Source organism: Ruditapes philippinarum, unplaced genomic scaffold, assembly GCF_026571515.1.
Source record: "Ruditapes philippinarum isolate M1 unplaced genomic scaffold, ASM2657151v2 ctg36_1_1_1_1, whole genome shotgun sequence".
In the NCBI taxonomy this organism is placed as follows: Eukaryota; Metazoa; Mollusca; class Bivalvia; order Venerida; family Veneridae; genus Ruditapes; species Ruditapes philippinarum.
Genome location: NW_026866845.1, coordinates 167,551 through 180,132, shown reverse-complemented (window position 1 = coordinate 180,132; position 12,582 = coordinate 167,551). Strand labels below are relative to the sequence as shown.

The window sequence follows — 12,582 nt, the reverse complement described above, 5'->3', positions numbered from 1 at the left end:
GTCATTGATTTTCTTTATATGTGTATAGCAAAAACTTCAAATCTTCTTTGAAAAAACCCAAATAGCTAGAGTTTAGATATTAAGCATGAAACATCTTCTAGTAAGTGTCTACAAAGTTTGTTCAAATAAAAGCCCTGGGGTCAAAACTGGCCCGGCCCCAGGGGTGTCATTGTTTTTAACTATATGTGTATAGTAAAAACTTTAAAAAAATCTTCTTTTAAAAAGCCCAATGAGCTAGAGCTTAGATGATTAGCATGAAACATCTTCTTATGGGTTTTTACCAAGTTTGTGCAAATAAAAGCCCTTGGGTTAAATTGGCCCTGCAACGTTGGGGGTGGGGGTTGGGGGGCCTATATACAGGTGAGCGACCTCAGGGCCATCATGGCCCTCTTGTTTCAAGTTGTTCCCCTTAAAAGGTGATCGTTAACACCGCATGCTATTATATTAGATAGTTGACTGGTTATATGTGATTCGTGTTTAAGATAATTCATGGTTATATGTGATTCCTGTTTGAGATAGTAGACTTGTTAAATGTGATTCCTGTTTCAGATATTTGACTGGTTATATGTGAGTCTTGTTTCAGTTGTTTGACTGGTTAATTTATATGTGATTCCTGTTTCAGATAGTTGACTGGTTTTAGGTTTCAGACTGATTTTATGTGAGACCTGTTTCAGATAGTAGACTGGTTATATGTGATTCTGTTTCAGATATTTGACTGGTTATATGTGATTCTTGTTTCAGATAGTTGATTGGTTATATGAAATTCCTGTTTCATATAGTAGACTGGTTGAATGTGATTCTTGTTTCAGATAGTTGACTGGTTATATGTGATTCTTGTTTCAGATAGTTGACTGGTTATATGTGATTCTTGTTTCAGATAGTAGACTGGTTATGCTTGGTGCTTGATGCTCATATTACCCAGTTTGTGTTATCTCCAGACTGTCATGTGACTATTGTTAAGTTAGAGCATATTGTTCGAGAACAGGTAAGATAATTTTTATAGAGACTTCTCACTAGACTTGTGAACTACTGTGATCAGTCACTGTATGTCTTCCATCTGTCTGGGCAAGCAGCTTTACTCTGTTCATAATCTTAGTTAAGAAAGAAACCAAATAAACAGTCAATTTATGTGGTAATTTGCACTGGTTTATGGTTTAATATGTTAGTTTCAATGATTCATAGGTGATGGACTCCCATTATTATGGAATGGATTTGTGTTTCCCTTCATATTTAAAGAGAAAGCTTTGCAAATTTTCCTTTACTCTCTAGGGATTAATTAAGGGACATAATGACCTTATTTAGAAAGCCACTTTATTCTGAAGATATTGTCATATAATTTGTAATTAAACTGATGTTTAGGGGCATTTGTGGTTTAAGGTTGTAAACTTTAAACTACTTGGCCCTCACTGCTGTTTTGAGATTCTTTTATGTTAGGAAGCTATCCAGATAGCTTACAGAACGTTGGTGGTTCTACTCGTGTGCCCACTTCTTGTGCCTAGAATATTGCATGGAGGGGCACCTGAGGTCTTCTTCCACCAGTAAAGCTGGAGAGTTGCCATATATACTGGGTTGTGACATAGCCATACCCAACCCCTAAAAAAACAACAACTAAAAATTGATTTTTTTTTAAATGGGATAATATTGTCCCTATCTAAACTGTGTTATGAACTATTTTATCATTTTCTCCTGATTCTGGCATAAATAATCTAACTTGTTTTAGTAGATTTTGATATTTTAATACAATATAGAACTGTTCAATTGTAAAACTGAAGTCTATGTTTAACTGTGTTCACAACAAGCGTCATGCAAATTGTATGCTAACAGTTAAATGTTTAAGTGACCTGCAATACGTCATGTAAACCCCAACTACAGGATATAGCTTCCAGAATAATGTTTAGTTTTTATAATGAAATTGTTTTGTGTTTTCAAGGTACAGTTCTTTGATGGACTTGTCACACTGGAAGCACTGTTGGAGCATTTCAAAGCTAAAAGCTCACCACCCCAGGATAAAAAGATTGGACACTATTGTATTGAGGTGCTTCATGTCTACTAGCTAATGATTTATTTTTCATATATATGTGATAATACAAAATAAACTTGTAAGATATAATGTATTTGTGTTTGATTGAGAAATCTCTAGCCACTACAGTCAAAATAAGGGCAGTTGAATGTGTGTTTATATATTCCTCCATTTGTAAAATCTGTAGGCTGAAGGTTAATATGTTATTTTTCTGTCCGTCTGTGTGTATGTGTAAAGATATGAAACTAGCTTTATTACCCCCATGCTATAAGTTACAGCCATCATATCCCGACATATCTTTTGAAAAGTGCACAATTTTTATGTTGAAGTGTGAGCTTCACATCTAGAAGATATTTACATTTTGGATCAAATTGTTAAAAATTTAAGTGGGCACTATGAGATCATTTGTTATTATTTAGTGTTTAAAGTGATGTAAAACGGAGATGTCTTTATCATGTATTATAGTGTATTAACTCTGGACCTTGTAGACATGTAGAAGATACAATATCGTATACTAGTAATCCAAATATATTATAAAACCTCCCATAATTTAGCCTGAGCCTGCTGGCAAGTCCAAAATCTTCCCAATGGGTCATACCAGTGCAGACCAAGATCAAACAGGCTGGCATTTCTGGGCCATCTTGCTATGCACTCAGTTCATTTTTTTATGTTTTACCTAAAAATGATGACTGGTGTTGTCCAGATTGTAATATGAAGAAGTCCATTTAAGATATTTAGCATGGAAAGGGTTCAACAAAACCATAAGGAATTTCGTTCTACTAACATGAAGCAGATGGTATTCAAAATTTTACTACGTGCTATTATGGTAAAATGGTTATCTTTTTCATACACAAATGGAAGAGTATACCCCATGTGTGTCATGGTACTGGGACAACTATCAAATGACATTTTCCGATTTAAAATGAAGGGTTTACTACTTCAAATGTCTGGTAAAGGTTAACTTATAACATCAAACTAAATAACTTCTAAATGCTATGAAAAGAATTCGCCTAAGGTAAGCTTTATGCAAGGAATTTCACTAACTGGTTTGTTAATAGTCTCCCAATTAAACTTATACTGCATGCTTCTCCGTGAGATTCAATTAATGTTCACGTGAATTTCAGATGTGCTATTGAATTGAAAAAGATATAGTTCAAACATCTATTATGTTTTTCCTTTTGACTATATAACAGCAATGTCTTTCCCAAACAAATATACTGTACCAGTATATTTAATTTGAATAATGAGTCCTAATTTGATTTATATATAATGTGTTGCAAGAAGTACAGAACGCAAGAGAGGAGACTGAATGTGCGTTTATTAAACGTTTCTAGTTTAACAAGATTTGTTATAGAACTGCATTAATAACGAGTCAATTAGATCAACGACGTATTGAACTTTACATTTAATATCGTAAGTATACATTTCTTGACAGCGAAACAAAGTCGCTGTAGTGTTTCAGATATATAGAGTTTTTATATTGATTTTGCAAACTCTGTGGGATTTTGTGATATAGTTCGAACAATTAGTTTTAAGGACATTTCAGTTGTGCGTTTCAATCCACTGCTTATAATGTATATCTCTATAAATAATTCATGATGCGTAGATGATAAAAAACCGTTCATAAAATGCACTGCGTCGATGGTTTTTGTCACAGCGGTTGTTCAAATAGCATTAAACACGGACATGTGAGTTTCATTTTAGTACAATCTAATCTTTCACCAAACATGTACAAGAGTTGCTTTTAGTCTAGACTAAACTACACCATTAGCAGATTGAAGTAGTTAATGTGTCTCGTTATAAACTTTTAGATCACGTGATGTTCAAATCGTTGGTTGTCCGTCATCCGTGACACCCGTCTTCTGCGGACCACAAGTCCTTCAAAAAACATGTTTCTTTTGGTTCCAGTCCATTGAATTTTTGGATCGCAGAAGCTAAAAATAGAATTGAAAGTGTACCTTTAACTTACCCTGCTGGTGTCGACTGAATCTTTACATGTGACCAATGCAGACCAAAATCTTGCGACATATCTTTGCCGTCTGATAATGGTCTACACTGTCCGCTGTTTTAGTCTGTATATTTTTTGAATTTTTACATAAAATTGATGAGGAGTCTTGATGGAAAAGTCCTTTCATGATATTAAGCATGCTAAGGGTTTAAACTTTCCCCGAAAGTCTATAGAGCTTAGATATTTGGTGTGTTGCATCATAAATGACAGTCTTTATATTTAGGTAGGTTTATTTACACTGGTCGCCGAAATTAAACATTTGGGCAATAATATCCACACACTTGCTGGTCCTGTGCCTTACGACTTGTCATACTGTCCTCTCTCTGAGGATCTTATACTGATACTGTCAAATTGAAAAAAAAAAACTTTTAAAAATTTCCACTTAAAGGCTAAGAATTAAAAGTACGTGGTAGTGCCATTGTCTAGTTAACTTCAGTCAAATATGATGGTCCTCTTTGATTTCCATTTGCTTTATGCGTGAATGAATAATGAAGAGCACTTAGAACAATTATGACATCAATTATCCAAACGGCATCTTGATTAAAAATAAAGATTATGTTCTAACGCGACACTGCCATCTCCTGATGTATCCACAAGCAATTTGCTTGCACTTATTAATCATATTTATTTTCAAAATGTCCGCCTGGAAACGTACAGATCTAAATTGCGACTGGTCGATAGTCGAATCATTGGTGTGGCATAGATATAGTAATGTTTATGTTCTGGAGAAATACTTTCCCTGCCGACAAAATACAAAATAAAAAGTAGAAAATTACAAATTTTACAGTATTAAGTGATTATGGATCTTACTCTGGCCGCAGACCGATTTATTTGGATGAAGTGTAAGTGTTTAAAGCTCTGTCGAGTTTATGCTTAAATTTTGACAGCCACATATTCTCGTCTTTGACGAAATATTTATTTTGCATGTAGCATAACAAGTAATTACTAATATTTTTTATCACAACATAATGACGCCATCTTTTGCACACAACTTCTTCGTAATTGAAGTGGAGAAATTAAGTCAAAGTCAATTTAAAGCTGGAGATCAATTTAGTACGTCTGTACAAACACAATAAATTCTAGTTTGCAAGAAATGATATTGTTGCATAAGGCTTGCAATAAATCACTGTTTTCCAGTCTCGGGTGACAAAGAATACACGTACTTTCCTACCTGGGCTGCATGATTAAAAAATATCTTTCTTTTGCCTGTATTCATTACCATAAAGAAGAGACATCCGGAATACTATGTTATTTGCTGATACAACTGAAACTTTCAAAATTTGTTTGTGGACATAAAAGAACAACGACAATTGTTAAAAGCGGCACATCGTTTTATTTAGAAAATGTTATATCACAAACTAACATGATTTATAGAATTAGTTTAGAAACTTTAGAAATTCTCGCACATTTACAGAAGTAAATATTAGAATCTTTATAAATGCAGTATACCAATGTGGTAGAACTATTTTTCAGCATATAAAATTTTATACTTTTTTTGGTATTAATAGCATTGTTTGTGTTTATCATCATTTATGTGTTTACCTGTATAATCCGTTAATCTGCTGTATTTGTGTATTCAGATATTTTTTTTTTTTTCAAATTTGACCAGTCCATTTTAAAATTGAGGTATTTTAATTACAAAATACAACATTTGAGCAACCTACAGCACACCGCCTGGTCAGACTGCCCGGGTGTGGAAGGCTGACTCGGCTCTATGTTGTTGGCAAAGGCACTTTAGGTTTCAACAGGTTATTGATTTTGTAAAAGAATATGAAGTGCCGCTTTTTTATGATATTTTATAGTGTAACAAGTTAAAAACTTTAAAGTAACAAGACGATTAAAACTGTTATTAAACAAGGTGAAAATTTCGTGTAACAAGATAAAAGTTGTAGTGTTACAAGCTATAAACCATATAGTAACAAGATACAATTCCTTAATGTAACAAGATAAATCTTTGATATAACAAGACAAAAACTTTAGTGTTCACAGCTAAGGGTAACAAAATGAAAAAAAATAGTGTAACAAGATAAATCTTTAATGCAACAAGATAATAACTGTAGTGTAACAAGCAAACATTTTAGTGTAACATGGTAAAATCTTAAATATAATTACAGTGTCTACTAGACGTTGTTACCAATTCTGGATTTTATATTAAGATAAAATCGGAACTTGTACTATACTATCAGGAGAGTAAACGAATTCATTTGTATTATATTGTGACATATTCACATACATTTAACTATATAAAACTGCTTTTGCATTTCTTTTCCAGTAACCTGGCCCCGTGTTCACAGAGATTTAAGGATCAGGAGCAAATTTAAAAGCTTTAATATTCATTGTTTATCCTTATAGATTAAATATCTAATATTAATAAACTGGACTTGCAATAGCAAGTTGATGAAAATTTAGAATAAAATTGTTATTTTTGCAAGATACGGGCATTTTACAGTTGATCCAAATATTGATCTTGATCCTAAACTTGATCCTTATTTTAATCCGAATATTTTTGTATTTGTTTTGTTATTTGTTGATTTTATCCCAAAATAGTTTGTTACATTTTGAATATTTACCATTCAATTCTAGCAAAACACATTAATTTTTATTAATTAAACAATAAAAATAAAATCAGGATCCATTGATCCTGATCCTGATCTTTTCTTAGTGAACACAGGGTCTATTTCCAGCCTTTGTCTTTTATCAGACAAAAGTTTGATCAATTACGAATCAATCAGTGAAAAGATTTACTCGGTTGTTAAAAGTATATAAACTTTAAAATCACACAAACTTTAAATCTAAGCTATTTGCATAAGATCTTTAATTGTATGCTATATATATACTAAAAAAATTAAAAAGGCTTAAAATACAATTGTGTTTGTTCACATAATTACATACATTAATTACAGAAATGTATTCTGTTTTGATAAAATGATTTCGTTTTTGATTTGTATATTTGTTAAGAATTTAATTTTAATTTATTTTTAAAAATTTTACACACTGCTTCAGAAAAGTTTTATTTTTAGCGATGAATGTGTGTAAATTATTTCCATTACCAACAATTTCAGACTAACATGTTATAGTAGAAACTGGACTGTTTGATGTTGTTATTTTTTCGCATATCACATACATTTTTTGTACTTGAAAGAGTTTAATTGTTTTTAATTACTATCGACGTGTTAGGCTGTTTCACCTACATTATCTGTCTAGAACAGGAACATTAAAAAATGATAAAAAGTTCACTAACAAAATTTTAATTATATTACAAACTAAAAATAAAACGTGCTACAGAAATAAGGAGTTATCTGTCTATGTTGACATCGTTGTTTCCGAAGTGCATAATCGTATCTACGTGATTTATTGGTTACATAAATATTGTGAAATATACTAGACTTTATTAAAACTTTTGCAGTAAAAGATAATTATAGATCTACAAAAGTTAAAAATACTATAATAACGTCAAGATAATGATAAAAAAACAACTGTAGGTATAAGTTAAATATTCATACGGTTTCAATAAAAGATTAATACGGATTTTACGAAAGTTAATTATGCTTGGCTGTCCCAATAATAACTCTTGAATTTTTCTAAACTTTTGTTTTAGTTAGTTTAGTTTTACCATATTTTTTGTCTATATACATGCAAATATACACACAAAATAGAACAACAACAATAAAAAGGCAAATTTGTTGGGTAAACAAGTTCTAACATGATAACATTAATTAAAACTTCCAATGGCTTGTTTTGAGACGACCCCTTCTCGAAATCAAGTGCCGTTGGGACAGATATTTCGAGTCTGTTTTGTTTAGGCACTTGCATAACAGCCACATCCACCACCCAACACACGTACACGCACACACGTATGATCTCAATTTTCATTAAAACAAAATTGATTAAATCGTGTTCATTTTGTAGCCTAGGTTTCATGCATACATGTATTTACATAGAAAAACAAGCTTAAATAACAAGATACATGTATAACTCATTACATTACATTACATGCAAATAAATATATTTCTATGATAAAAAAAATGTGTTGCACATTGACAAATCTATTTACTGTTCATGTCAATTTAAGAGAAATATAAACACAAATTAGTCAATGTTTATAGCTGATTCAACACGTTTGATAACGATTTGCTAAATCATAAACTTAAGTTGTTAACGCCTAAACTTAAGTTGTTAACGCCGGAACTTGACCTGTCGTTTACTGTGCTCAGAATCGGGAGTAGTGAAGTCTGAAACGAGATTGCATGTGCACAAAAATAAATGTATAAGAAATTCGAATGACTGGCAAGTTTGTCGACTTCAAATATAACTTATGCTCATAAACAATCGACATAACAATAAAAAGCGTAGTATGACTTAGTTTAACAAAATTTTGTTTTCAAATCTTAAGTCTTCAAAATATAAAAAAATTGAAGATGACAAAGTTGGTGCTATTGTCAGAGACAGGCAATATTTTAGCTTTAAAACTGTATTCAGACCATGTCATACAGGCATGATTATTTTACAAATCACATAAAAGATGCTACATGTTATAAACTGGGTAATTATTGTTATTTTGAAACTTGAAAGTCAATAAAATTAAAGTTTCCTGGAAATTTCTGATTTATTTCAAGGCCCAAAATGATTTTATTTTCATTTCTCAAAAGTTTTTTTCTTATTTTTTTGGTATCATAATATAGTTTTTAAAAAGTTACTCATTGGCCTAAATCATTTTTTGGCTTCAGTTGCCTTTTGACAATTAGTACAATTATATAGTGATTTAGTATTTTGTATGGAAGTCAAAATACTACCTTGTTTACATTTTGTTACTTTTGTTACAAATTTATTCACATTTAATGCTCCTTTTAAAGGTGATAAGCATTTAACATGCTCTAAAGCCATTATTTATATGTTACAAAATTCATTTGTGCTCTTTCAAAAAAACAACAACAAAAAAAAACAACATTAATTTCTGAGGCATAATGCCTTTCAGGGAGTAATATCTAAATTTTATACAGCTATCGATTCATTTGACTGTACTGATAACAAAAAAACAAAGAAAAAAATGTAAACAGTTCTTAAATAAGTGTTTTTTTTTATAGTATTGACTTATTTTAGAACCTTTCTAATTTTTAAACAATGACTCACCTCTTGCATTACCTGTCAAAGCCTCATTCATCGTTTCTCGTATTTCTTGTAGAATTTCACGGTTCGTAGCCTTGTTGAATTTTCCACCTTGGTATTCTTTGCGATTTCCACGACTCCACGGTGCTGGTTTAACTGCAAAAGAAAATAACTGAAACTCAAACCAAATGGGAATAAAATAAAAAAATGATTGTAAGTATGATTAAAAGTTGATTGTTTATAATTCCTAAATATCTTCATATAGAGTCATACAGTCGTTTGAAATTTCAAATGAATTTACGCAATTGTATATTTCTTATTTCTGTAAACCTGTACAGAGGCAGGCAGGAAATAGTATCCTTATTCGAAAGACATGTCCTGTTTGATTGTTTTTGCTCACTGAAAATAATATAGATATATAAAGATCATTACCTGTAGCCTTTTTTGTGCCACTGCCATACGATAATAACCCCTTTAACTTCTTGATACAATAATCCACCATTTCCTCGCTTTTATCTTTCTTCGTATCCTCATGGACCTGATCAATTGCCTTTGACAAGACAGCCAAAAACATGGTTAAGATCATGTAAACGACAAAGAAAATAAAGCACATGAAGTACACTTTCGAGAAAACAGGATCAGTTTCCTCGATTTCTGTGAAACGACTCTTTCCTATCATGCTAATGAATAAAGTGCCCATGGTTTTAAAGACGTTTTTGTACGACTTCAGCTTCCATCCGAACAGAAGGAATCCGAATGCAGCGTAGCAGACGAATACGAATGAAAAGAATAAGCCAAACCATAGAAGATCACTTGCTGCCTTGGTAAATACTTTAGCGACGGCACCGATTCTTTTATTGTAACCAAGGATGTTCAACATCCGGACCGTTGCCATGAAGACCAGAATACCGATAAGTAAAACGAGGAAGGTGTTCCATAATGCCAGATGGTAAAAGTTTACGAATGCCTTTTTGTCTTCTCGGAATACGTCCAAGCTCATATTTGTAAAGACAACTTGAACAATGTTCATTGCTATAGCAACATATCCAAGAATGATGAATATCATGTCGTAAATCTGCCATCCTTGTTTGAAAAAGTCTTTCTTTTGCTGATACATTTGTATGATCATCGTTACAGTTAAAAAGATCAGATACAATACAAAGAGTACTTCACAGGCTAAAGTGTATAATCCTAGAGGTCCTTGGTGGAGGAATACGCGCATTGGTAGAATCATATAAAACGGTATGGCCCCACCTGTCTCAGGAAATTCGACCATGAACATGTTGTAAGTGAATATATTCGCATTTAAGCAGTACAGCGTGAATTCGAACAGCACTGCCCTAGTCTGTCTGTCTACCCAAGAATTTCTATACAATTCATCCATTATGGAAACACTGACTTTCCTGTTTACACTTAATTTAGCTATATAACCTCCGCCACCGTAAGTTGTATAGTAGCCGGATATAGGCATACCCCAAATATCAAAGGCTGACGTGAACTTCCAAGCGTCGGATGTAAAGTTATATATTTTCTCATCAGGGTGACAAGTACCATCTTTCCAACCGATACAATAATTCTCCGTTTCTTCGTTTGTCTCGTAATACTTTTTGTAGCAGTTCACAGTTGGAAATGGGGAATTTGTACACGATTCTGTAATTAAAAACGAACATAACTGAAGCCACTTCAATGGTTTAAAAGGCCTGAATAAAAATAGTGTAGATATATAAAAGAAACATCGGATATCATCTGAAGACATTTAACTTAATAATCTTGTCATTCCTCTTACTCTTAAAAATGTATATTAAGTTATTTAATTTTTATTCAAACAAATTGGTGATTTCCGAATTAATCTGACCTATTGTAATTGAGTTAACACAATTTTATATACATGTAATATACATGTATATACAGCACTTACATATTTTTACGACACGGATAACGGAACTAAATAACTTACACTAGTATTTAGGTTATTAAAGATAAAAGAAAACGCTACTTTTAGTAGTTCGAAGTTGCCTCAGTCTCGGCGGCCCGACTCTGAAATGAGTTCCACCTTCTGTAAATTGCCGAACTCTCCAATGTAACGGTGTATTTTTTGCATCATTCTCAAACTCAGGAAATCCATTTATAATAGCAGTATTTTGCATCCAATCAAAAAAGTCAGTTGTTGTTCTAATCTAAAATTATACGTAAAAATAAAATTGTATGCAACCTGGCTGTATCTGAAATATTTATATTTCTTTAATATAACTGTAACATGATGATCTTAAAAATAGCACTTGTGTGAATGGAAAGTGTTGGATGTTTTTAATTACAAGTTACATTTTAATAAGACATTGCATACTATTTACACAAGTATATATACTGAAACTAAGCATTTGATTGAAATTTCGAAATGACAAGTTATAATTACATTAAAGTAATGAACACTTCAACAAGATTGGCATTTTTGTAATGCCGATACCTTTGACAGTCTGTTACATTTAAACACTTACCGATTCAAACGCAGGCATATTTGGAGGTGTAAGGAACGAATCAACTACTCTCTTATGCATATAGTAAGACATAGTGTCCCTGTTACTGAAGCTGATACTGAACAAGATCCAGATAATTATGATGTTAACAATTATATCTCGCAGCGCCCTCTTCATGAGCATGTCTCGATTCTTCTCATCACGTGCTTTTTCCAATTTCTTTTGATCAAGTGGCGGTGCAGGCAGTCGAAGGCTTTCTGTAAATGTGTTTTGATGAAAGTAAATGCAAAATTATTTCTACTTTGTATAGTCTAGCATAAATATAAAGAAAGGATCTTGAGGTAAGTGTTTTGATTTCAATGATTTAAGTATTAAAGGCACATTATGCCTCAGAAATGCTATCAATTTTAATTCTCAAAAACTTTATATTTTTGGTATCTTGATTCCAAAATTCTACTAATTTTCCACATACATGTACTGTATTTTCCTGGTTCTGTTCTTTTAGCAATTGATATAATTATAAAGAATTAGTATTTTGTATGTAAGTCAAAATACTACTTGTTTATATTTTCCATAACTTTTACAATACATTACTGTAAGCATTTTTTCTTCTTCAGTATTTGAACATGTACTACAACACACTCTAAATTGATTATTGAAACAATATAAAACACATGTTTGACATTTCTAAAGAATTAAAAATATATGGATTTCTTAGATATAAAGTGGCTTTAAGTTAGTTATTTTATCGCATGGAATATAAATATGATGATATTTAAAGTTAATCATGCCCAGGTATTGATCTCTTAACGACATGGAAAATTGACTTTATTTATTTATTTATATATCAATTGAATGTATTCATGTAAAATATTTACTTTTCTATCAGGGTAATTGGATGAGTTAATGACACATAGCAGAACATACTTTAAAGTTTCATGGTGTTACTTCTGGTTCATATTTGCTTGTTTTTG

At 31.9% G+C, this 12,582-nt stretch overlaps 2 protein-coding genes across 3 annotated transcripts in view; one reads left to right on the top strand and one right to left on the bottom strand.

Annotated features, from left to right (window-relative positions):
* The window catches only part of LOC132733958 (nucleolar protein 11-like), a 30,682-nt gene extending 28,562 nt beyond the window's left edge, over positions 1–2,120 (top strand). The window contains exons 15-16 of the mRNA XM_060720655.1: positions 878–985; positions 1,931–2,120. Coding sequence (XP_060576638.1) covers positions 878–985; positions 1,931–2,053 — 231 coding nt within the window. The 3' untranslated portion in view covers positions 2,054–2,120. The remainder of the gene's footprint in view (positions 1–877; positions 986–1,930) is intronic.
* Positions 2,121–5,338: 3,218 nt separating this feature from the next.
* The window catches only part of LOC132733957 (uncharacterized), a 57,541-nt gene continuing 50,297 nt past the window's right edge, over positions 5,339–12,582 (bottom strand). The window contains exons 27-31 of one of the 2 annotated variants that reach the window (XM_060720653.1): positions 11,630–11,865; positions 11,131–11,311; positions 9,567–10,784; positions 9,159–9,290; positions 5,339–8,260 (exon numbers count right to left, since the gene is read on the bottom strand). In XM_060720653.1, coding sequence (XP_060576636.1) covers positions 8,205–8,260; positions 9,159–9,290; positions 9,567–10,784; positions 11,131–11,311; positions 11,630–11,865 — 1,823 coding nt within the window. In that variant the 3' untranslated portion in view covers positions 5,339–8,204. The remainder of the gene's footprint in view (positions 8,261–9,158; positions 9,291–9,566; positions 10,785–11,130; positions 11,312–11,629; positions 11,866–12,582) is intronic. The other variant, XM_060720654.1, reaches the window with a different exon arrangement.